Source organism: Lytechinus pictus, chromosome 1 (genome assembly GCF_037042905.1).
Source record: "Lytechinus pictus isolate F3 Inbred chromosome 1, Lp3.0, whole genome shotgun sequence".
NCBI classification, from domain to species: Eukaryota; Metazoa; Echinodermata; class Echinoidea; order Temnopleuroida; family Toxopneustidae; genus Lytechinus; species Lytechinus pictus.
The window spans coordinates 41,324,821-41,352,619 of NC_087245.1; the positions used below are offsets into that span (position 1 = coordinate 41,324,821).

At 36.5% G+C, this 27,799-nt stretch overlaps 1 protein-coding gene across 1 annotated transcript; it reads right to left on the bottom strand.

The window, feature by feature from the left end:
- Positions 1-880: 880 nt before the first annotated feature.
- On the bottom strand, positions 881-21,851 carry LOC129267331 (FAS-associated factor 2-like). Its single transcript, XM_064103137.1, has 9 exons — positions 21,781-21,851; positions 16,920-17,041; positions 15,408-15,651; positions 13,670-13,755; positions 12,179-12,270; positions 10,916-11,175; positions 9,930-10,019; positions 8,346-8,489; positions 881-7,151 (listed from the first exon to the last, which is right to left on the bottom strand). Exons 1-9 carry the CDS (start codon positions 21,826-21,828, stop codon positions 6,972-6,974), a joined length of 1,266 nt encoding a protein of 421 aa, XP_063959207.1. The 5' UTR covers positions 21,829-21,851; the 3' UTR covers positions 881-6,971.
- Between the last annotated feature and the right edge of the window lie 5,948 nt (positions 21,852-27,799).

The window sequence follows — 27,799 nt, forward strand, 5'->3', positions numbered from 1 at the left end:
ACAAAAGATTGTGATTAATCGTATGCTTTATTTATCATATGCTTGATTTTCATAATTGTAATAATAACAACAATGGTCAGTTCTTGTATAGCGCATAATACATTATGAATAACGTCTCTATGCGCTTCCAAAGGACTTGGATATTATTACCCCGGCTTTGATTGTAATAATAATATAAGTCAGTTCTTGTATAGCGCATAATACACTATGAATAACGTCTCTATGCGCTTCCAAAGGACTTGGCTATTATTACCCCCGCTTTAGCTGGGCTGCCTAGGCACTCAAGCATTCAAGGAATTTCTTCCTACCGGGTACCCATCCATTCACCTCACCTGGGTTGAGTGCAGCACAATGTGGATAACTTTCTTGCTGAAGGAAATTGCGCCATGGCTGGGATTCGAACCCACGACCCTCTGTTTTGAAGTCAGAAGACTAATCCACGGGCCACAAGGCTCTACTGAACGGTGTAGCCAATGTAATAAATCATGAAAAAAATGTTCTACAATGATTGCTAAGCTTTTTTGTGTTACGGGCCCCTTTTCTCACCTTTTAATCAGAGAATTGTGGGTAAGTATCAAGTCATGACCGTTAGGTACCTTCAGCAAGATATCAATCAACATTGTGTCACACTCGACCCAGGTGGTGAAACGTTGTACCATTGGACATGTATATGCAAAATTTATTTTTTTAATTTGCGAGCAAGTGAAGCCACAGAGCAATAATTTTAACATTTTCCAACTTTAAGATAGATTTTGACATTGTCAAGAAATAATATATTTCACCCTCCTCTCATTCTTTTTCTCTTTTTTTCCAGTTGTGTTTTTTTTTTTTTTTTTGGGGGGGGGGGGGAAATGCCCCAAAGTGCCCCCCACCCCATTCCTTGAAATGGTTTTGTGCTGGGACAGCAGCCAAGATTTATGGAAAGCTAATGATGACACTAATCTCGTTGAACACTCGGCTGAAAGGATGTGCATATAATCTTACATAATTATCATTAGTCATTACTACTTTCCTGAAGTAATTGTACTTTGCATTTCCATTGTGATTTGTGATTTTAGCTTCATAGAAACAATTGAAAACATTCTGAGACTAATCAACAAAAAGTAATCTATTATTGCATTTTGAAATGATTGAGCATTACACATATTTAGAAAAAACAATGACGACACATAAAGAAACTAAGACCTACTTTTGCAAAGAAATGCGAGAATCCAAATCAATTTACTAGCCTGAGTTTATTCAACTTTATACTGTCCAAACTTTTTATTGAGCTTCCATATCTCAATTTTCATTCAATACCCCAGATTGCAAAAAATCTGTTATCATAAATTACATTTTTGTAAACAAAATCTAGTAATTATTCATACTTGTACTTTGTGAAGGCCCATTTTTAGATAAAAACAAATATGTATTCCCTTCAAAAAGAGAATAAAAATCAAATCATTAAACTTCATTCACCTATATCATATGTCAATTCTAATTTCCTTTAATTTGCACAAAATAATCATGTATTATCAACCTATACATATATTAAAGATACAATAAACTAAAGACACACATACACAAAATAAATTAGAGACAGTATAAGTGTTACATTTTGTGAAAAGCCGTCAAAACCACATTTCAAAATATGAAGATTTTTCAGTATTGGTAGATGCTCTCATGCCGTCCCTATTTGATGACACCAAAAAGGCTATTTTTTTCCATACCTGAGCAAACAGGAAGTGTAGAATTACACATTGATAAAGTGGACTATTAAAATTGAAGATATAGCTATCTAGATTTTGCAGATTTCCTACATCATAGATGTGCTCATACATGACATCATTTAAACACCTCAAGCTCAGCCTGAAGAAGGATTGCGATAAAATCTTTCCTATAAAACAAGTTTTTAATGACTTTGAACAAAATTAATGCAAGTTGAATGATGCATTCTCTTTACCATAATTACAATTTTCAATTTTTGCCTGAACTCAGATAATATCAGTGTATGTCCTAACAGACATAAAAATGAGTAAAGTAAATGGAAACGAAATGAAGAAATATTCACTTAGCCTCAGCTGTATATATATATACAGTATATATGAACTGAAAACTGAACAAAAAACAGGTAAGGATTCTGTTAAGCATGAACAAAAAGTAGTCTGTTTGGTGGCATCTGATAGAGAAGAGAGTAGAACATCTTTTAATTTGAACAAAATCTCCTTCATATTATGAAGAAACATGATTTCAACAGCTCATTAAAAAGTGTAGCATTACACGGACTGTATACACGAACCAGGTGGGTGTTTCATAAAGCTGTTCAGAAGTTACAAGCGATTTTACGAAAGAGTGGTGATCCTTTCTTGTGGCAAGTGATACACCCAAGATTTCCATTCACAATGATTTAGTTCCTAAGGGTCACCAGTCATTCATTAAGTCACTTGTAACTTCAAAAGCTTTATGAAACACCCACTTGGACTATCCCACTTTACAGTTGGTATTTATCCTGACAGATATGATCCAATAAGTCAGTCTAATTTGTGGAGTATCATTTGGTGATTCAAATGTCACTAAAATCGTGAGAATGAAGCAAGAGCGAGTTTGCCTTTGTATAACCACTCTACACTACAAAAAACTATTTTTGTTGAAAATTTTGATGATAATTAGCTATTACAAGTCAAAAACTTTGAAGTGTAAGAGAGAGGTACATGTAATTAAGATCAATTGCAAATAATTTAAGTTTTACATAACCTGGGCCCTGTCTTACAAAGAGTTACAATTGATCCAATCAACCTCAACTATATGCAAATCCATCAATGTTAGAATTTGTTTTCTTTAGGAAATTTGCACAATGTCCTTGGTAAACATAGAGAAGCACACTGAATTTTCAAGAAAATGATGAATGTTTGAATAAACATATCTAGAATATATTTGGAACAAACATGCAGTTGAGATGTGGACATTGATGGCTTTCCATAGTTGTAGTTGATTGGATCAATTGCAAATCTTTGTAAGACGGGGCCCTTGTCTGAAATATTTGATAAAGTTAATGAGCCGTGTCAAGACAAGAAGCAACATATCAATGCTTCTTTTTAATATTCTGGTTGGAGTGTCATAAAACTGTTCATAAATTACAAGTTTTACAAATGACTGATGGTCCTTTCTTCAGCGCTAAACCAACACCAATGAACATTTGGTGTATATCATTTACCATAAGAATGGATCACCGGTCGTTCATAAAGCCGTTTGTAACTTATAAACAATATTATGAAACACATGTGGGTGTTTCATAAAGCTGTTCGTAAAATTACGCACAACTTTACGCTCAAACTTACTCAATTGCATAGGTATATATCACTTGGCATGAGAAAGGGTTACCAGTCGTGCGTAAAGTCATTCGTATCTTACGAACAGCTTTATGAAACAACCACCAGGCATGGTAAGGCAAATGGCCAGATTTGTCTAATCAAATCCCCATTGTACATTTCGAGTAAAAAGTTATGTATACAAATAGAAAATAGATGACATCACCATGACATCATAATGATGTCATCACGAGTCAAGTTTCACGAGTCCATTATGTCACAAGTCATTATAAATTATGCTTAAACATGTACTGTGCAAGTCAAAGAGCCCTGGGGTACACCATTGGTCAGAGGTAAAGCGACTGATGCACAACCATCTATGCTCACAATCCGTGAAGAAAGAACACCCCTTTACTGTTCTTTTTAATAAAAATATGGAAAAAAAAAGAGGGATACGGATATTTACCTATCCTAATTTTATCAGAGATATTTTCTGTCTGCCTCGCAGGCTACGGCTTTATCTAAGCTGTTAGACTAATTATAAGCGATGCATCATATCTCATCTCTTCTATTTATAAGCAATACATCTGATGCACAAGACTACAAAATGCGGCTGCGAATCAGCCAGTCTATACATTCCTGTCTTGCTTTCAGTTGTTAATTATTTTATCGATCAAGATTTGTTCTTTGTATGAAAAACTGCCACTGTGACTGGACATTCTTTGATAAAAAGAAAATGACTAAAGTTATACAGGAGTAAGCAGCCACTGCTCACAATCTTCTGAATCAGATGTTTCGGGTAACCGCATACTTAGACCCGTAAACACAAAGGCCCGTATTCTGAAGTCAGGTTTAACTTAGACCACGGTCTAACTCTGTGTTAAAATTATGGGGAGCCAAAAATTCAGAAATTGTGTTTATATTGTATATTTCTTATGTTTACTATTTTGTTTCCTTTTGCTTTCAGAAAAATATCTAAGTTATCATTCCTCGACAAATATAAATATGTGGATGTCATATGAGTTAATGAATTGAACGTTTACTGTTAGGGATTTCTGCCCCAATTGGTTCTCCATAGTTAAACCACAACTTTAAACCAGGGTTTAATTTAAACCCAAGTTCAGAATATGGGCCTCAGACAATAGCTGCAGACAATGCCTAGGTCATAGGTTGCTGTCTGCCCTGTATTATGTCAAGTTTGGTCATCATAGGAGGGTGGGGTGTTTGAATAGACCAGTTCGGAGTTACCCCATGGGCAATTTTGGTCAAATGACCTTTCATTTCTTTCATTATGATAGGCAGATTTCAAAGCAAGATATTACGTAAGCATGCCTTACATAGCAGAATGCAGAAATTGCAAAGACCAGGTGACTAGGGGCCTTTTCACACGAGAATCTTGAATCATCATTGTGATGATGATTGCAATTCGTCTTTAGAATCATTGTACCATTCACACGTTCACTCGAAAACTGTGATTTGAATTCGAATTCCTGAGCGAAGGCAGTATTGTGTCCTTGGTGACTTGTCAATCAAACCCAATCAAAGCACTGCATCGCAAAAAGGAAACTACGATGAGAGCATGACAATTATATTATCTACGAAAGTGCTTGAAAGGTCACGTAAGCTCCGCCCCTCAAAAGATGTTTTGGAGGTCAACCCTTTCAGACTTAAAATTTGTACCATAATTTGAGTGAAACTGAACTGGAGTTTACCTCTGGAGTAGAATTTGAATTCATGATTGTGATTAGCGTTCGTGATTCTAGTTTGGATTCACACGTGTTAAAATTTTGTCATTAGAATTATTTTTCACTGGAATCATCATTCAAATAACGATTTCGGTAGCGTGTGAAAGGGCGGTAGAATAACACACCATTGAACACTCTATGAAGGCATTAGTTACATTCCTACTTTGAATGCATTATGACAATGTACTTGGCCTACTATGGAAAACCCGTCGCTAGTGGATGCATTGTTGTTTTTTGTGGATCTAATCAAAAGCACAATTCAAAAGAATATATGAATGATCAATTCATCAGAGTCTGTGCTTATCTCATTGAAAATTAAACCACCATGTCACTTGAGTACAAATGACATTCTTCTGATCATGCACAGAATGGGACTCTGAACTGGCTTATTAAGGAGGTGAATTTCTTTGGAGGAGTCAATAATTCATGCAGATTCTAATGATTTTACTTCAGAACAAACATTGCTGTGACATCTGGATGCTGCAACACCGATGTGGTGGCTCAGATGGTAGAGCGTCCGCTTCACAACCAGGAAGGGTGTTCAACAGAAAACATTAAAAGATAGGATCTGGCGTTGCTCAGTGGCTGCCGGGCCCATGATCAATTGGGCAAAATGAATTTTGGGAGGGTTTCTATTCCTGATCTCTATTTCAAATAAAATATGGATTATTATTATCATAATATTCTCATTGTAAAATCTATCTATGGCAAGCTATGAACTTAAGATCATTAGATCCTGAAATCGAACAATCTGATCGGCTGAGAGCAAAATCAATCAAGAAAATCGAGCATATCATTGATTTAAAGTATCAATGATACCAGGGGCCCGTAACACAAAATGTTAGCAATCACCGTAGCATATTTCTGGCAATTGATTGCATTGACTACAATGTACAATCAATCGCAAGGATCAAACGTAAGATTAATTACTAATCTTTGTGTTATGGGACCCAGATCCAGGCAAACCATCTCTATTTCATCTATGCAATCACTCAAAGACACTCCAAGACAGTCCCACTAAACTCTTTGGCCCGTATTCTGAAGTCAGGTTTGAATTAGACCACGGTCAAACTGTGTGCTAAATTTATGGAGAGCCAAAAGTTCAAAAATTCTGTTTATATTGTACTTTTCTTATGTTTGCTTTTTTGTTTCCTTTTGCTTTCATAATGAAGAATAATACTTCAGTTATCATTCCCAGACAATTATGAACAATTTGGGTGTCAAATGAGTTAATAAATTGAATGTGTATTGTTAAGGATTTGTACTCCAATTGGCTCTCCATAGATAAACCACAACTTTAAACCAGGGTTTAATTTAAACCCGGGTTCAGAATATGGGCCTTTATCCTTTAGCTACTGTTCAGAAGAAAATAACATTTAAATTAACATTCCACTATATTCCACTACCATCACATCCATTTCCAAGCACCAAAAGACAGACTTATTTCACCCCTTTCATTCATGTATGAGCGCTCAACATTAAGCACTCTGCAATGATCACTCAACGGCTTATACTCGTTTTGACGCAGAATAAGTACACAGTACTGACAGTGCCAGCGGTACCAGTATTTTGAAGAAAAAAAATGAGGAGTGCAGATTACTATTTTAGATTTATCTTTATCAATATCCTTGCATAATGGATTATAACATAGAGGGGCGTGTTCCTTGCATCCCTGCCTTTAATATGCCACTGGTACTAAGTTGCAATACTCCCCAGGTCAAAGCAGCCTTCACTCCTCAGCTACAACTGTAAATTAATGCATTTCACGGTGACAGTCGGCAAATTTGGAGTACGGCCGATATGCCGGATAAAAACAGGCAACATTGTTGGCTTTGATATCCTTGCTTAGTACCTCTTGGCTCCATGTGACGCGTGGAGGTCGGTCTTCACAATGATCATCCAAGATAGCTTGTTCCGGCATATCACACCCCAAGCTGTTTTAATCACTTATATCCTGAACATATAACATTTCACGATGGTTCAAACCTGCATCGCCTATAGAGGGCACCATTTCATTTTCCTCGGTGGGTAAGCATTGGAGTACCCGGCGAGGGTAGTTCGTTTGGAGCTGGAACTCGTCTGGCACTTCATCTTGGACAAATACATAATCATACAGGACCTGGAATATCAATAAAAAACATTTATAATAATAATAATACACAGTTCTTGTATAGTGCATATCACAATTATGAATAATGTCTCTATGCGCTTCCAAAGGACTTGGATATTATTACCCCAGCTGTAGCTTGGCAGCCGTAATTACTAAGATTACAGCGCACACGCATTCCAAGAAGTAAATTTCTGCCAGGTACCCATTCACCTCACCTGGGTTGAGTGCAGCACAATGTGGATAAATTTCTTGTCGAAGGAAATTACGCCATGGCTGGGATTCGAACCAACGACCCTCTGTTTCATAGTCCAGAGACCAATCCACTGGGCCACAACGCTCCACTCCATTTATAATAATAATAATATAATGATTTATAAAGTGCAGAAATCATGTGCATATATTCTACTGCGCTACAATTAAGAGCTAGTGAAATGCTTGAGAATAAATTTACAAAAGGGGAAAAGGAAATGTATGGGAATTATTTGAACAGACTTTTAGTTTAAGTATGAACGTTTTTAGTTTAAGTTTGATAGTTTCTTCTGATGGACAGGATCTTATTACATATGGCAAACCATTCCATAATTTTTGGGCTGCACAGGCAAAAGCACGATTTCCCAAAGTTATCTTTGTATTATGAGTGGGGATGTGAAGGAGCAAATTATCATGAGAACTGCGCCCTGTTTGTCAATAATGCATGGTTTTACAGGTTGCTTATTAGCAATATTCAACAGAGACTTCACAACACGAAATAACTGTTTTTGATCACCTTTGTTTTCCATAATTAAATCATTGTGATGGATTCTGCGAGCTTCATTTAACACATGCAACATGTGATTGCGCAGTGATTTATTCAGTAACAAAAAACAGTTGGCGTGGCACCGCTAGGGTGACTTACTAGTAACAGAGAGAGAGAGAGAGAGAGAGATGTACATCAACCAAATAAAAGGTTCCATGACTTTTGCTCCATCAATAATTCCTCTGCTGTAAATTCTACAAACTAATAAATTGACCAATGTAAACCCTGGATGTAACACTACAGGTTTATCCCATTTTAAACCAGACCCTAGACCCACCATAAAACCCCATATTGCAACCTTAACCCTTCATCTTAGATGAAATAAAGCCTAGAGCAATAGTCACCGGAGCAAATTTTGTGTCGCCAATAAAACATATATGAAACACAGGTCAAGGTCTAGAACGTACCTCTAATGAGCAAGTCTTCAGGAAGCTCCGTTCTAGTCGCCTGCCGTTGGGAAGTTTGAAAAGAATCTTAACAGCATCAGGGCTACTAGCATCTGGCTCATCCGGCAGGAGAGAAGCTTTCTCTATCCTACGTTTTGCTCTCTCCTAGGTATTCAAGAGCATAGATGATATTAAGACATGTCAACTTGGAAGGGGGCACATACAAAGAAATACCCCCCCCCCCCACAGACATAGACCAGGGCCCTGTCTTACAAAGAGTTACAATCGATCCAATCAATCGTAACTCTATGGAAATCCGTCAGTGTCATAATTTTTTCTACAGGTAATTTGCAAAATGTCCTTTGTAAACAAAGGAGATCACACCAAATTGTCAAGAAATCAATGAATTTAGGTATATACATTCATATCTAGAATCTTTTTTTAATAAACATGCATTTTATATGTTGTCAAGATTGTCAAGAAATCAATGAATTTATGGATATACGTTCATATCTAGAATCTTTTTTAATAAACATGCATTTTATATGTTGACTTTGCTGGCTTTCCATAGTTGCGATCGATTGGATCAAACAAACTCTTTGTAAGACGGGGCCCAGGGCTCTGTTACACAGATGTTTGCGATCAATAGCTAAATGAATTGACCAATCAATATCAATGTTACACCAGCATCAGGTTTAAAATACTGACCAGGGACCAATCAGTGCGGTTCTTTCATATTTGCAATCCATCGCAAACCTTTGTGTTATGGAGTCCAGATGTATTTGACTCTCAGAAACTATCTAAACTGAACTATCACTGAAGGTGATTAATACCCCTGCCATTACCATGGCAACAGTTCCAACACATGGAAAAATATGTCTTGCCTAGTATTACCCCAAGACAAGCTAAATATCATGAGGATTGGTTGCAAATATAAACCAGAACAAGCATTTTACTGTTTTGTAAAAATATTAAAGCAAAACTTAAAAATGCTATGACTCTTTTATTATTTTACATCCCATTCTGATGAAATTTTCAGTTCTATTCTTGTCTGATTTTCCCCCCATTTGTCCAAACCAACTTGCTGTTGGTGAGGACTACACCTTTTTACAAGGTCCAGTGTTTGATATAAAGTGTATTTCCGAAACTGGGCGACTAGTAAGAAAAGACTAATCATCCAACCCGGGCGAACGAGCCATCCCCTGGGCCTTTAGGAACCTGACTTGGATTTCTTATGTTAACCATTGTTCTTAGTTTGAATCCGCTACCTGAGAGGTAGCGACCAATTAGCGGGCCTATCCTTCGTGTCCATGAACAACGTATGACCCTGTACCATAGAAGCGGACGTACAGGACCCATGACGTCATCAGGTATCAAAAGTGCACATTGGCATGCTCATGAATAATTCATAGTAAGCAGTGAAAGCCAGGTTCCAAAAGGCCTCGCGACTGACCTCGCTAACGCGACTCGATCTCACATTCAGTCAGGTTTCTACAGCTCTCTTCATCGACCGCTAGTCTTGTTTCAGCCACTACTTGACGAAGATCATAGCCAAGTCACGAGGCCTTGTCAAAAGACTAGGGAGAACTTGACCTTTAAACTCACCTCAATTTGTTTTTGCTTCTCTTCCTCCAGTTCTCTTTCCTCTTGCTCTTGCTTGCTCTTCTCCTCTTCCTCTTCCCTCTTCTTCCTTGCCTAAAATATAAAGAAAAACAACAGATACCAGGTATAATAAAGCCACAACAGGCGTACACATGGGGGGGGGGGGGCTTGGGGGCCTTGCCATATTTTACATATTTCACATTATCTCCTCCTGACCTTGACATATGTGATGTGAATTATATTTTCCCATGACATATGTTGTGCTCAGGAGGCAAGATGCAATTTGAAAGATGAGGAAAATTTGTGTACAAAACAAATGGAGAGTTTTCCACAAAATCAGCCATTTTGAAGCACGTTTTCCAATTTGAGGATTCCCATAGAAAGTACAATAAGACTTTTTAAACGTCCATAACTTGCTTATTTCATAACCGATTTTGATAAAACTTTTTTAGAAATAGTTTCTCTCATTTTATTCTTTCCAATAAGACTGCTTTTCTTCTTGGGTTTTAGTTTCCTTTAAGTAAAGTAGTCTTAGTATATATTACTGATGCATAAGTCACTGTATTATTTGCCTGGTTCATAGCATTAAGAACCAGGTCAATAATACATCGATTTCAATGAGGCTGATTGTGTATTCATAGATCATATATATTAAAGTTTTTGTGTAAAAAGACATTCATTTTAAAACCAAAAAGAGAGAGATGATTTCAAGTAGTAAAGTAAAGTAAACTTTTCATCATCCTTTAGAGTGTATATAATTAAGATAAACGCATGATGGGCTGGCGTAGCATTACATGCACAAATGGTGTCTACTTTACTTCGAGCAATACTGCATGCTTTAACGTGAATAAAACAAATAGAGTAAAAGATAAATCAAACTTTAAAACTATATTACCAGGAAAAAAAATTACAAGGGGGCTCAGGGTTATTTCGCACTCGAAATACTCATAAGAGCCATGAAAAATCCCCATTCCTTGCAAGTATATTACCTTTTCTTGATCTTGTCGAAGGGATTCCCGATAGGCTTCATCTTGCTCCTGTCTCAGTGTGTTGGCAAGGTTTCGTTCCTGCCGCTCCATCCTCATGGCCACCAAATAACCCTCCGTCTCGCTCATCGTTCGTTGGACCCGCTCTATCAACGATTCCCCGCTGACGGCGCCCTCTATCCTCAGCACCACCGTCATCTTGTTGTCCCGTAGGACGATGAGGGCTAGGAAGGGGTAGGTGTTCTCTCGAAGTGCTAATGATACTAGAGATAAAACAACAATGTGTACGTCGATAAGACTTTCAACATCAGAGGTCACATGGGAAACAGCAGAAAGATAATTTCACAAAAATTATTAATACAAAAAGATGGAGGCCTGGTGAGGAGTAGTCTACAGGCACAGAGTTTGGGCTTCTCATGGAGCATTATGCAGAGTCAGCATCTGATACTGTTTGTACACCCCACAAATGCAATTACTTTCGATTTTTAAAAGAAAATGACATTTTTACAAATGTATATCACACGACATATGGAGAAGCTGCTTGTATGCAATGTCACAAAATCAAAACCTTTAAAAAATTCATGGCTGTTATTCTTTAACAGATTTAATAATATTAATAATAGCAATAATAATAATTGGCATTTCTATAGCGCTTTATCAATTAACGACTGCTCAAAGCGCTTCACAATTATTATTACCTGGTCACTGGATTTATAACATTTCAAGCAGCCTGTTAGGCGCACACTTCCTAAACCAACCACAATGACGGTTGTTTCCTACCGGTACCCAATTAGCACCTGGGTGGAGAGTGGCAATGTGTGGATTGACGCCTTGCCAAAGGAAGCAAGGCCATGGTGGGATTCGAACACACGACCCTCTGATTACAAGGCGAGAGTCAGAACCGGTACACCACGGTGCTTCCACCGATTGATTTCCATCAATCCCTCACTAAAACTTTTCTCTATTTTTTTCTGGGTTTTTTTTTCATGAGCTTATTGTCAGACTGACCTTCCACTTCAATGCTGCTGCTGCACTTCACTTTTTGTGCCAATACAATGAGTTATCCGCTCTACGAATTAAAGAATAATGACAATGGAATTGGTGAGACTTTTTGTACAGTTCCCTGTGAAAGGGCAACTGTATGTGCGCTTAAAAAAAACATTTGCGATGAAAGCAGGGTACTTTAACCTGCTGGTAGTATAGCGGATCACACGAATGGAACAACGCGAGACAGACATACAATAAACACAGCGAAAGAATTCTTACCTCTATACCCTTCAGGAGAGTTGACAGACGCAGCCCAAAATATAAGACTACCATTGATAAACTCTATGACTTCAGTGTTACCTAAGGTATCTCTGAAATAAAAACAATACATGTACATCGTGAGGGGTAGAATTTACTGTTTAAATGTATAACTTTATGATGTATTTCATAATGAATAACAAAAAGGGCGTTCTTGCACCGACATGACAAATTATGTCACCGAGTCCCTCAACAAGGAGTTACCTCTCAAGATATTTAAGTTTATAAATTAAATTCATATTCTTTATCTCTAAAGCTATATACATGAATTAGACTAGCTATTCATAACACATAGATGGTAACTCTTATATGTATGTATTTTCTTTAAACTTTTTTTGGGGGGGCAAGGACCCCAAGAAAACTACTTGGTCTACTGACAGGTTACCTTCCAGGGGTAAATAAAAAATAATAATAATTAAAATAGTCAATAAGAGACCACACATAAATTTAGGCCAGTTCTCTCCCCCTTTAAAGACCTTATTTATGTATTCCAAAATGAACAGAGAAAAAATAACCCAACAAATTGTAATTATTTGAATTGTACTAAAGAGTGGTTTATCAACTGGTGTACTATAAACCGAGTAGCAATTAGACCAAAGTGATAGTAGACCACATGGTTTATTTCCAATTCGTCTAATGCCAATTGCTAACTTGTCCACTATCATTTGGTCTTCCATCAGTTCGTCCACTCACCACATGGTCTACTTTAATTTAGTCTAATGTCATTTCATCTAATAACCAGTTGGTCCAATAGCCAATCAGTCCATATACCATTTGGTCTAATTAAACTTAAGTGTTAATTGTGCAAAATGAATGAAAAGAAAATGGGTATTAGACCAACTGGTTATTAGACGAAATGGTAATAGACGAAATGGTGATTGGACCAAATGGTTGTTGGACGAAATGTTGATGGATGGAATGGCATTAGACTAAATGAAGGTAGACCATGTGGTGAGTGGACCAGTTGGCACTTGGCAGTGGACGAATTGGCAATTTGCCGCAACATGGCCTGTTTTCTGACCTCAGGTTCAATTTAAACTCTGGTCTAAAGTCGTGGTTTAACTATGGATAGCCAATTGTGACATAAATCTCAAACAATAGAGGTTCAATTTACTAGCTCATTTGACTCTCAAATCATTCTTAACTGTCTGGGGAGAATGAATAAGATAGTTGTCTTTTGTCCTCACCACTGAAGTATTAGGAAAGAGAACAGTAAACATAAGAAACATACAATGTAATCAAAATTTTAAAATTTTGGGCTTCCCATAATTTTAGCACATGGTCTATAAAGTTAAACCCGACTTCAGAATACGGTCCAATGGATTTAGCCCATGTGATGTTAGACTATATGAAATGGAGACCAACCACTTGTAATGTAGACACCAGGTGATCATAAATCTTTCCATTTATCAAAAAGAATGAAGCATTATATTTAAAGACAATGGTACTCACCTACAAAACTGATCAGTGTCTTGATGATCGTTGCCATGGAGATATACTAATAAAAACTTAAGGTCTCTCTTGGCATCACTTAATGCCTGAAGGGTATGATAAAGAAAAATACAGGTAACTTAGCGCAGGTCTGAGAGACATACAACTTCAGGTCAGGGAAGAAATTACATGGAGGCTCAGGGCGATTTCACCCCCAAAATGTTCAAATGAGCACTGAAAACTCAAAAAGATCCTTAGGGATGTCCCGCTAAGCGGGGTATAATCTAAATATAATAATAATAATTAGTGCTGGAGTCAAATGTTTTTCGATCCGGTAAACGACCACCCATGCCACTAACCGTTTTCAATTTGACGGTTTCGGATAAACAGAGATTTACTGTCAGCCAGGGATCACACATTGTTTGTGTAGCTACTTGTAATATTTCAAGTTTTTCTGACTAAATTGTCATCATAAGTCCACTCCAAGAATTCCGATGCTGTGTCTTTACTATTGATCTTTCTTAACGCAAAGTTCATAACTACGTCCGCTAACCATTGATAAGCTCATCAAAGAATAGGTCCCTCACGTCACTCGTATGTCGTGGCGTGGACGCGGGTGAAGCAGCACCTCCGTACTGTATTTCACAAGTGATACACTAGGATACATTCAACGCGCACTTGATTGTTTACTGGCTCGCGATCGCCCGCCAACACATAAATATCTACATTCCGAAAAAAGTACCATGAGCAGAGATTTTGAAGCCAATTTGAAGATCGAGAATCGCACACAGAGGTCGCCTGACTCGCCTCATTAATCATTGATGTGTCCTATCGGTATATGTACTTTCGATGTGCAGCAAAAGTACATTCTTCAAAAACTGAGAATTAAAATGATCGATACCTTCGGCATGTATAAAAGAATGGCTACTTTCAATAGGCGGCAACTTGGGCAAAGGTGTGCTGTTTTCATTTATCTGAAAACCGTTTGGATTTGACTCCCCGTTAAACGGAATTGAAAATAACCGTGATCATACAGGATAAATAATAATAGCTAGATTTATATAGCGCTTGTTGCCTAAGGATACAAAGCGCTTGCTAGTATTCCCCGGGCTTTAGTTCGAGCTACCATCACCAGTGCTCAGTGCATGCAAGGAATTAATCTTGCCAGGTAGCAATTCACCTCACCTGGGTCAGCACAGTGTGGATAAATATCTTGTTGAAGGGAAACACGCCATGGCTAGGATTCAAACCCACGACCCTCCGTTTAAAAGGCGAGAGTCAGAACCACTAGACCATGATGCGCCCATGAAAATACAGTGTTATCTGTGTGTGGCTGTGTGAGTTACACACAGATTATACCTCGCTAACCGGGACATCTCTCGGGGGATATGTGTGTGGCTGTGTGATTGACTGTTCCAGTCATTTAAAATTTTGATGTTAACTTCCTGAAGCTTCTTTATGATTAAGCCAATTACTATACATGCCCATGAAGGACATGTATATGTAATAAACTGGGAAGTTTGTTTAATCCTATCTCATTTTTATTGGCCTTTCTTTTGTCATGTTGTGACTTTTGATTAAGAAACCAATTTATGTGAAGGGCTACAGCCTCTCTGTGATTGAACCGATCTCTTAATTATTGTCATGAGCTTAGTATAGATTATCAAAGCTAGCCTGTGTAAAAAAATTTTGTTGAGTGAAGTTCATGCAGTGCCCTCGTAAAAGTTTGATCAGCTTCTTTGGAACCCAGTTTACACACCTCACTATAACTTCCCCTGTAGAATTCTGGATGAGCTGCTCCGTATCTCTCCTCGTACGACGCGATGAACGATAAGACGTCCCCGCGTGGATCTGTAACAATACGCCTGGGGTCGGGCCAAATCAACCTCAGTGTCCACCGAACGACGTCGAAAATTGTGGAATAGAAAAAGCGGAAGGGGAAGAGGATCATCATGTAACTCCACTGGAACCACGAGGAAGAAGGCCTTGCAACTGTGAATATCCTGTGATAAAAAACAAAGAGAGAACTGGCCTCCAGTAAAGTTCTAACAGTCAGTGCATTCAATTAGTTTACAAACAGTCGGCAACCGAATACTACTTTCTACACTAATCGAATGTTCGCCAGATACTGATTTTGAGACACTCGATTATCAAAAGTACATGGCTATTGTATTTGATATTTGAAAAGAGTGCAAGCTAACAAATGAAATATATAGTTTTTGAATTTTCATTCTTCTCAGAATCTTCTTAAATCGTATTGAGGTTGAATCTCTTTAATATCAAAATATCAGCTTGAATTTTGCATGATTTGAATACATGGGCACAATAATGGTTGTGAAACACAACAAAAACAACAGCGACACTGAATTTTTGAAAAATAACACTAACAGAATACATGATACTTGATGAGATAATTCCTCTTGCAGCTCCAAAAGCTAAACTGGAATGAACTTTGCAATATGTCGTGATCCAGCTGGAGGCTGCAGATTTCTAATAACCTTTATCAACAAGTGTATTTTTTCCCCCAAATAATCATCACTTGTGATCAGGCATGGCCAAACCCACAAAAATAGTCACTCAAATATGTGCAGAGAACGTTTCACAAGGGGTACTGTATAGGTGATTTTCATTGACTGGTTTGTTCCATGCCAATCAAACTTGTGTATATTTCCGAAGTTAGATATTTTAAGACAGTCAGTGATTTTCACGACGATATTGAGGGTACTCTGACAGTGACGTACTTCAAGCTATCATTTTATCAGCTTTTCGACGCAAGTTTTGCGGATTTAGACCCCCCCAAAAAAAAAAATTAAATGAAAAACAACTAATAGGCCAGCCAAAAAAATGTATATATATATATCTTTCTACATCTGCATTTAAGGCGAATTTCTTTTTTTTCTTCAATGTTCGCAATGCGCCTTAATAATGCCCTCTACCTTTCACTCAACATCTAAATGTGTAATTTGACTAAATAAACCCATTCATAGGGTTCGCCCTTTGATATATGTACATATAAGAGCATCTTGGATTTCCACGTATTGGCAATAATAAGACATCAGTAATGCGAAACAAATGATATTCACGAGTAATGCAAGTTTGCAATGCCAACAATTTCTTTTCTTTTCAAGTTCTTTCTGGCATTGCAAACTTGCATTACTCGTGAATATCATTTGTTTCGCATTTCTGATATATATACATATAGATATATATACATGCATATTTTTTTTTTTTTTGGGGGGGGCCTTACAGATTGATTGCATTTTGAACATACCTTTGATCTGACGGGTTCATATTGACCTCCGGTGTGCGTACCGTTTGCTGGCTTGCCTGTGTGGTCCTATTGTAGACCGTTGGTCGACCTTCAGATACATTCAACGTGTCTTGAACAGCAGTCTGCAAGAAAACAATTCAGAAAGTGTCCAGTGACGTACTTTGGTTGCTAGTTAGACAAAAACAAATTGATGTATTGGAGAAACCTGCCCTACCCTAAATATACCCCTGACCCTATCCTCTTTTTTCTTTTGTACTGTTATCGATAGTATCAATATCATATATAATTTTCAAAATTTCCTGTCATTTCATATGTTCATTTTTATAACATGTTACGTTCTTTGTTGTAAATAAAATCCTCTGACTGGAGGCAAAATAAAACTAAAAATCAATATCATATGATGTGCTGACTTTGCAATCAAATTGAAAACACAGAATTGCTGTGGACAAAAAATTGATTGCCCTCAATCCTCAATATTGTCCAAAATTGAAAATTCACTGTGATATATGTCTTTTCAAAAAGCCCCAAAAATAAACAAACCAAAAATTGTTTCACTATTTACTCTTGAAAATGTTGGTATTTTATATCTTGGTCTGTTGTCAATATGAGGCGGTGCATAAGATATCTCAGGCTGGGGTGTATTGGTAACCAGTTAAAAAATGAACTTGTCTTCAGCGAAATGTATGCATGCATGTAGATGAATGTGAGTGTTGGGTGTGTGTAAAAAGTGGTACATGTATCATTATGCAGATTGAGGGGACCCCAAAATGACCTGTTACTCCAATACAAGTTTTTTTCCTTTTTTTTTTCTATATTTGGGGAAGGGGGATTATGCTGAAGGACTGATTAGTTTGTGTGGCATCCATGTAGGTCAACCACAACAAAAAAGGGGAACAGGAAGGAAGGTGTTACAGGAATACTATCAAACTGAGGAGCATTTAATGAATCATTTAAGGCCATCGCACACCTTACGACTGTTCACGATCCGATTTTGGAACAAATCGCATTTTGCTCATTTTCTGAAAATGTGAATGGACACATCATTCGGGGCTAAAATTGATTGAAAGAATACTAATATAACATTTTGAAAGATTGCAAGCCTTTATTTTGGAGTAAAGGCCAAAAATTAGTGTCAAATCGTAGCCAATCATATGACTGCTATGATGTCATTACGACTAGATATCAAATTTGCTTTTATTCTATTAAGAAGGATGATAGCATAGTCACAGATTTGAACATACATGTAGGTAGTCGTATGATGATTTCGAACATTACACAGTAAGATATTCCAAGTCTCAATGTATTAGCATCAAATTCTACTACGTTTTATTCTAAAATTGAGTCGCAGACCAATCGTAAGGTGTGCAGTCGCCTTAAGTCACTGATTTTCACAGACTTTTGTTGCAAGCTACAAAAATGCTCAAAACTGATTGGCTTAGAACAAATACTTCAGTGAAAGTCGCTGTTTGGTTCGTGAAAGGCTCCCCAGGAGTCTATTAAATTACATCATGAGCTAAACACTGCATTTCTAAACAATGTATTGACGTAGTGTAACATAGTGTTCACGGAAAATGAAACCCAAAATCTAATACCACATAAAATCATTGCAAAAATACAGGATAATCAAAATGAATCCACTTATACCCCAATCCGATTTCCCGGTATGAAGTACCATCTGTTCAAAGTTGGGCTTCTTCTGGTTCAAAGCCTCTGAATGGAGTACACCGTTTTCATGGGTTACTAGTAGTAGTTCAAAATTGTGACATCACCCACGAACTACATGTACATTTGCCAAAATATAGATTCCATTTTACCAATTATCAATATACACATAAAACTCATAAAATATGTTCCAAATGTGTTTGATATTATATTCTAATTTCAAAATACGATTTGATGAATTTTAATAATAAATTTTGGCTAATAAGCTATAATTGCCAATTTGGGGTTTCAAACTTATAATATAAACAAATTTTGAATAATATAGTTATAAATTGGTTTTATGTGTATATTTGATTTATGATTGTAAAATAGAATCTATTTAGGCAAATGTAGATATCTACATGTACTTAGAGATACAATTCGTCGCCGATAAATTTAAAACATAGTAACATACAGAGAAAAAAAAATGCATCAACTGGCACCAAACTAGTTCAAATACTGTATTGCATTTCCATAAAAAATAGTCACACCACATATTTCTTGGTAATTCCAAAGCTAAGACAAGAAAAGAGGGATCTGTTGGGGACTTACATGTTATGAGCATCTCACTGCTGAATAAAGTCTTTAATGAACTAATTAATAGAAGCCATATTAGAAGCCCTATATATAGAAGCCCTATATGTAGTTTCAAGCACAATTGAAAGACCTACATGTAAGATCTGCTTTGTCATTTCTCTCTTCAAACTTGCCATACTGCCCGGGGGGGCCACTTACATTGACGAGTGGATACCATGCGCGACCAAAAAAACACGTAAAAAGGATGTCTTTTTCAAGATAGGGCACGTTACGTATGTAACGTGATAAGGGTGTCAAAAACACAAAAATATTGAAAAAAGGGTATCTATTTCGCTCGGAAAAATATACGTGTTTATCAGAGACTGATAATTTTGATTTTGGTATCCAATTTCAGAGACAGTCTCCAAGTTTTGGAGACCAATTTCCTTTATTTACATTTACAAAATCAAAATGTTTTATAAAGGATGTCCTTTTTGCCCCAACACTACGTGTTTAGAGTCCGATTTGCGCGAGATGTGGAAGGTGGGGTCGTACTAAACCAAAATAATGGTGTGTAAAGGTACAACCGACGACCAACGGACCCGTGACATAACAATAAAATATCGCTGTACTTGTTTAGGGGTTCATTTCAGGGAATACTTGCCAAGAGTATCGTTTTGTTTCCAATACTTGTTAAGGGGTGCATTTTCAGAATAGTGGAAAATACATCGCTGTACTTGTTTAGGAGCTCAATTTTGGGAATACTTGCCAATAGTATTTGTTTCCAATACTTGTTAAGGGTAGGGTTTCACACGCCAATACTTGTTAAGGGGTGCATTTTCAGAATATGGAAAATACGTGTTTAGGGTGCTTTTCAAGACCCCGTGGTCGCGCATGGTATCCACTCGTCAATGGAAGTGCCCCCCCCCCCCCCGGGCCGTACTGCAACTCTCAACCATTGCCTTAATGCTGAAATCACAATAGTTATTGTTATTTGTTAGTATTGTTTGTTATTTGATTACATGAGTCCTTTCTGAATGTATGAATATCTTCCTGCAAGTTACTACAGTACATGTATGTATAACTGACATGTAATGCACATTGCTTATTAGGAAAGGACACTCTGCATGCGCGATCATACAGCCAGGTATATTGCTCTTTATTATTAAGATTGATTAGTAAAAATTAATGATAAAGCTTGATTACATTTTAAAACCATTAATTAGTTACAACTTATCTAAACTATCGATCATTATTATGAATTATCAATGGAAGTTAACAATATAGTATTATGATTGGTAGGTGTAGTCCATTAGTGTGCTTCTCCTGATCATCCTCCCCCCCCCCCCCCCCCGCACATGTTGCTAATTAATCCCTAATTACGAATGGAAACAACATTACTTATAAAATCTTTTTTTGTATGACTATATTGCTCTCATAACAAGCTTTATTTTGACACCAAATACAACATCACATCTTGTATCAGCAGAGAAAATTAAAGGAATATACCCCAAAATTGTCCCGCAGATGTCACAACTCCACCTATTTACCAGCCCAATTCAAAACGCATTGCCATTTATAACCTAGGTACAGGGACATCTGAACAGCCCACATGGACAGCGATATTCTATTTTGGACATCCACATGGACATCTGACCTGCCTATATACATCGAAACCTGTAGTGACTGTAGGGACCATCAAAGGGAAACATAAACATGGCTTTATAGACACATGGCTGATATTGACAGTAGGGTTGCAAAATTCCTGGGAATTTTCATGGTAGATACTTTCCATGGGAATAAACAGGATTTTTGTGGGAATTTGGGGAATTTTCGGCAATTTTCAGGAATTTTTCAAAACACATTGTTACATTAACATTGTATATTAACAATGTTATATATTAACAGGCTATTATAAACTGGTAAATGGAAGCTTGGTTCTGACAAGTCCAAGCCTTGACATTTGCAGTAAAATGGAAAATAGTGTAATGCGATGTTTTATTTTTTCATGTTGAATTGATAAAGCTTCATTTTGCACATCATGCCCCATCATGTTACACTCACAGTAATGTACATTTATGTATAATACATGTATACACTTTGATGAATACCCTAGGCAAGTCAAAGAATAAAGAACTGTTTTATAAAAATTAAAAGTATGATATTTTAAGATATCAATTTATAAGTTTGTATTTATTTTTAAAAACACCATTGATAAGTTTTTGTGAAAAAATGAAAATTCCAGAAAATTCCCATATTCCCGGCAGCTGAAAATTCCCCAAACTTTCCAAAAATTTCCGGAAAGTTTCCAAGTCCTTTGCAACCATAATTGACAGGTTTTTTATACACATAATCTGCCTCCACAAGAACCAGATCTAGTGGTCACTACAGGCAGGTGGCTGCTATACATGTAGACACAGATTTAACTGTACAAATGGCCGATTCCAACAAGTGGACATTCGACCAGTGCCAGTAACACAAAGCTTAACGATTGATCATAGAATAAAATAAAAGCTTACAATACAATTGACTGCATTGACCACAATGTACAATCAATCATAAAAATATCAAAGCTCCTAATCAATCGCTACACTTTTGTGTTTAAGGGGCCATGAAGTATTTCTTTGACAAGCAGAGATCTCACCTCAATATTCCAGTCATGCTGATCCAAAATGTTGCGACATCTCACCATATCCTCAATCCCAGTAAGATCCTGCAGCCAAAAGAACGAACCATACAATATTATAATAAAAATAATAACATCGACTTGCAATGCATGTGATACATAGACTAAGTTTTCTGTTTAAAAAAAATTCTTTTTGGGGTAAAGTCCATGATTGCAACCAAGTGATTGGTCTGCTACGAAACCTGTTACTCATTTACTCATTTTTATAACTAATTCTTTAATCCTGTATATGCCTTAGGAGTACTATAAAGGTGAAAAAACAGGATTAATCCCCCATTTTTTAATCCAAATTCCAAAATGAATGTGGTTAATGTGGATTTTCTAGGGAAATTCATCATTGTTTACCACATTCGACACACAGGTCCATACTGTAGACCCCGTGTCAAGGCTCCATGATGACATGACGAAGACAGAGAATCTTATGATAAAATATCATCATAGATTTCTAGAGGCTAGGGGTGCATATGGTCTTATGGGACTCTTGCCAGAAGGAGGACTGCGAATAATGAGAAAATGTTAGAACACACAAAAAAACCAGAACAGCCGATTTTCCAGTCTTGATTCTAGTCTACGTTCTAAAGACTAAAATAAGTTTAGCACTAGCAAAAGCATAGCACTGCACTTTAGTTTAGCAGCAAATGTATACAAAGGAAATTAATTGGTCTCCAAAACTTGGAGACTGTCTCTGAAATTGGATACCAAAATCAAAATTATCAGTCTCTGATATAATTGGAGATAATCTCCAACATGGAAGACACTCGTCCAGATTGGCTTTGCACCAGACCTAGGCCCTAGCCTAGGGAATCAAGGTGCCGTTTGATAATTTGTTTTGATGATTTCGAAATGGTAAAATCAAAAACAAAATTTTGAGTGAAAACTTATGCTATTTTTTAGATTTAAAAAAGAACAAGTGGAGCGCCTCTGGCAGTCTCACCTGCATCACGCGATTCAATACAGCAGCAGTGCTGACTTTGAAAACTAATATAAAATAATTATTCACAAAAAACACCATTCATATGATACAATACTACGTTCATTGTCAATAAATGATATTTGACCATGATCATGCTACCTAAGACTTGTCAGTAATACTTAATTACCCCTATATCCACATTTTATTTAAACTATATCTATAAACTTTGAAAGTTATGACAGCAATCTAATAATTACATCCAAATGGCCAAAGTTCAATGACCTTAAATGACCTTTGCCTTTGGTCATGTGACCTGAAACTTGCATGAGATGTTCAGTGATACTTGATTCCTCTAATGTCCAAATTTTATGAAATAGACCAATACACTTACAGAGTTATGATGGTAATTCAACGAATACCCCCAAATTGGCCAAAGTTCATTGACCTTAAATGACCTTTGACCTTGATCATGTGCCCTAAAACTCACACAGGAAGTTCAGTGATACTTGTTTACTCTTATGTCCAAGTTTCATGAATCAGATCCATAAACTTTTAAAGTTATGATGGTAATTCAACAAATTCCCCCAACTTAGCCAAAGTTCATTGACCCTAAATGACCTTTGACCTTGGTCATGTGACTTGAAACTCTGGCAGGATGTTCAGTAATACTTGATTAACCTTATGTCTAAGTTTCATGAACTAGGTCTATATATTTTCTAAGTTATGATGACATTTCAAAAACTTAACCTTAGGTTAAGATTTCGATGTTGACTCCCCCAACATGGTCAAAGTTCATTGACCCTAAATGACCTTTGACCTTGATCATGTTACCTGAAACTCAGGCAGGGTGTTCAGTAATACTTGATTAACCTTATGGCCAAGTTTAATGAACTAGGTCCATATACTTTCTAAGTTATGCTGTCATTTCAAAAACTTAACCTTCGGTTAAGATTTGGTGCTGACGGCGCCGTCGGAAAAGCGGCGCCTATAGTCTCACTCTGCTATGCAGGTGAGACAAAAACGGTTGTTAATCAATAATTTCCTTTCAGGAATGTAAGAATGTTAAAATTTGTCCATTGATCTGTTTTTCATATTTTAAATTTTAGTTTTTCCTTTGACAAAATAGAAGCATTGAAATTCTTGTTTACTTTTTCTGTCTTTTCGTTTTATTTTTCATGAACAGAGAACTGATCTCATCTTCTTGTTTCCTTTTTCTGTTTCGAAATCAGAAGAAAAAAATTATTTGATCATACTGCTGTCGTCGTACAATCAGATAATTAATTTGCTTTGACAAAACATGATAATGAAACCAAATGCGCGTGCGCTGACATTGCATAGGGCAGCTACACGGATAATCACAGCTGACCAAAAAGCAGAAATAAGAGAAAAGGAAGAACAGGAAGAAGAGGAAAAAGAAGAAGAACAAAGAAAAAGAACAAAGAAAACAAAGAAGCAGAAGGAAGAAGAAAAAGAAGAACAAAGTAGAAAAAGAAGAACTAAAGAGAAGAAAGAGAAGAACACAAATGTGAGCAGAAAAATGAAAAGGAACAATAAGGAAAGGGGGAGGGTCGACAAGCAATCAAATCAGTTGACAAATAAAAAAGAGGGTTCTACCTCTGGCACAAGGACGGTTCAGTTGTGTGTGTGTGTGTGGGGGGGGGGGGGCTATCAAAAATTCTACTCCCGCTCAGAACTCACAATGTTTGACTGTTAGCTGATAGAGAGATGCAGTGAGTGTATATTGCTGATCAACCCCGCCCCCAACCGTCCTTGTTGTGCAAGAGGTAGTGCACTCCAGTCAGTAGGCAGGTCCCCAAAAGTGGCTTCTTTCATCCAAGTGATATTCAGGACTACAGAGGTTTTGCATATTTAATGAGCTTGATGCGGACCAAAACACCTCTTTTAATTTGGTAATTGCTGCTCTAAATATACATTAAAGTTTATGATTTTGGGATCATTGCAAAGAAGAAGAATCATTCTTTTGAGTCATGTGTTTGAATTTATTCAAAGATTTTGTAATGTAGGTGAAACTTTTGATCTAAAATATGCTAAAATCATTATTTTCGCCTGACAAAATTTATATTTACACTTTATTTTTGTTTAAGCCCAAATGATTTCTAGATCATGATAAAGCTGAATATCTATGCTTTTAAATGGTATAGGTTTCAAAACAAGAATAGGTTTAATCGGGTCAAGATCACACTTTTCATTGGCAAAGTTCATTTAAGCAGCTTGAAAACAAGAATACTGCACTCTGATTGGTCAAAGAGACCACACACTCAACAGTTCCAGTGCTGGGTTCACGGCAAGGTCACACTTCCCATGTGGTAATCAAATCAAATCACTCGCGTTTTTTGTTTTGAAGCCTTATCCAGCCAATCAGAACACTAGATTTCATGCTACTCCAAAATTTTAGAAATCTCTTCTTGTACTTTGGTGGGAAAAGTATGATCTTGACCCGATTAAAAGGTGCCGCATATTAAGAGTGACATTCCGAGAAAGTACAGAAATTCAGCTATAGGTGATATAGATATCTTCAAGGCTCAAAATAGAAAGTTTTCACACTTTGCAAAAGAAAACAGAGGAAGAAAAATTCAGTTTTGATGCACAATTTTCAGGCCTGACATTCACTTTAATATTTATCAAAATATTTTATACAAAATAAATGACCAATGGTATGAAAGAGAAACAGATTTATTCTGTCCAATTGTGCAAAGTTATTTAATTTGACTTGAGGATAAAGTAGGTAAATTTTTAGAGAAAGAAAATCTAATGATTCACAAGATTTTGCTGGGAATCAGCCTCGAAAGAATTTGGATGAATCTGGCCTATTTGCTCATTAGTATAGGCATACATGTAGGGACCTCTTTGTTTACTTGTCAATACCTCCCTTTCCTTATTGTTCCTTCTCATTTTTCAGCTCACATTCATGTTCTTCTTCTTCATCATTCTTCTTCTTTTTCTTCTTTCTTCTTTTTTTTTTCTTCTTCATGTTCTCCATTTTCTCTTCTTATTTCTGCTTTTTTGTCGGCAGTGATAATTCATAGCTGCCCTAAGCAATGTTGGCATACAGGCACACGGTTTCATTATTCTGTTTTGTCAATGCAAAACTAATTATCTAATAATCGTACCATGATATGGCAGCGTTACGATCAGATAATTCCTTTCTCTGATTTCAAAATAGACAAAGGAAACAAGAAGATGCTTCGATTGTCTGTTTTGTGAAAGCAAAAAAAAAAACCAGCAAAAAGAAAAAAGAAAGAATTTTAATTCAATTTTCTGTTTAGTCAAAGCAAATAAATAAGTTAGGCTTACCGGTACATTCAGAAAAAAATGAAATATGACAAAACAGTAAAACGGAAAAACAAACCATTTTTAACTATCTACATGTATGTTAGTCATTAGATCTAACAATAACAAGTAACATATCTAACTCAGTTAAAATGCTAGTATCTATTCTAGACTCACTTTTACTGGCAAACACACATTTCATTTCTGAAACTTTGAAAGTGAAACAAATTATTGAATAACGACCGTTCTACTATTTAAATCTCAGTTTCCACTAAATAGTTTATCACTTCTTTTTTTTTTAATCAGAGAAGCAAAAACAGTACCTTGACTATGGGCAATGCCGGCGCGCCTGCTCTGCGGCTGGGCCCCGGGGAGGCGATTTGGGCAAAATTAGAGCACACAGCTATAGTACAGCTCAAGAGTAGACTGCATCTAATGATCTATGCAGACCAAATACTGATCGGTGATGTGAATGGGGAGTGAATAGGCCCTTGCCCTCTCACAAGAGCTCAAGGGCCGATTGCACGAAAGGGTTTTTGCAAGAACCATCTTTCGTGTCGCCCATTTATTATGATGCGCCATGTGAAATGCATTTTTAATAAATTACCTGCAAACATATTGTAAATTAATATTATATTCATCCGTTAGGCGTTAACATACCTTGTAACCACTCCTAGTACCAATGAGGTCCAAACATTAACATGTATGGACCTCATAGGCGACAATGCGTTAAAAACAGGTTAGAACTTCTAAACGTACTGTTTCCTGCACCCAAGTATGATATTACTCCCAAAATATGAGTTTTGTCCTCGTTTGTTTATCATTTATTAAAAGATTGCCCATTAAATATATTCCTATTCCTAATTTGAATTTAATAAAATAAAGGGAAACTTACATTTGAGTCATTTTTCGATCTTTTTTTGGCAGTCAGTCCGGTCACCGTCGAGTGCGATCAAAGCGGTATGAAGCTGATTTTCAGATCACGTGATACGTGTGGTCATCACCTGATCAATCGACTATCCTTTTTTAAAGACCGCAACAATTATAAATTTTATTATAAAATATATATAGAATGAATAATTGCATGATATTATATATGGTCCTTTTCACGGTCAAGGGTGTAACTTTCAAAATTCAAGATCAAAATTTCAAAATGGACTTTCTTAAACATTTCTAATAAAAACAGGTCAATAAATGTCTAAATTCTTCATTTCTGTCTGTTCTGGAGCTTAATCTACTTGAGAAACCTCAAAATAATTATGTGCAACTGTGAAAAATGAGAAAAATTGAATAAAATCAGCCTTTTGATTTCATTACCAAAATTACAAATTTTTGTTACAAACATTTTCATTTGCACTTTTTCATTCACAAATTAAATGTTCTTTGAGGTTTTTAAAAGTTTTGGATTCAAAGTTTATTAGTTTTCTAAAAATTTCTATGAGTTTTTGAAATTTATCACAAATTTGGATTTTGACAACAAAGTGTTTAAAATTACATGTCTTCCAAGAGGAAGAGGAAAGCAAAAATTATTGTACATTTACTTCTCCATGAAGGTTAATTACTAACACTTATCCCATGGAAATCAGATACCAAATAAGAAAGTTGGAAATTTCTCCCAAGTGTGTTTCGGAGGCTTCAGTTAACAAAAATATGTGTTTCGGAGACTTCAGTCATGTTAGCACTATGAAAGTCCCTTATTTAAGTTGATTACTTTTACAAATCTATCTTTTTCAAATGGCATATCAGTATAAGACTGAATGTAAACAAAATCAA

Bases quoted from the DNA above. Each gene is read 5' to 3' on its own strand.
- LOC129267331 (XM_064103137.1), bottom strand. From the start codon at position 21,828: ATGGTGAGATGTCGCAACATTTTGGATCAGCATGACTGGAATATTGAG. The intron at 17,042-21,780 runs GTGAGATCTCTG...GTTTTCTTGCAG, and splicing joins AGCATGACTGGAATATTGAG to ACTGCTGTTCAAGACACGTT. The intron at 10,020-10,915 runs GTAATATACTTG...TTTATATTTTAG, and splicing joins TTCGACAAGATCAAGAAAAG to GCAAGGAAGAAGAGGGAAGA.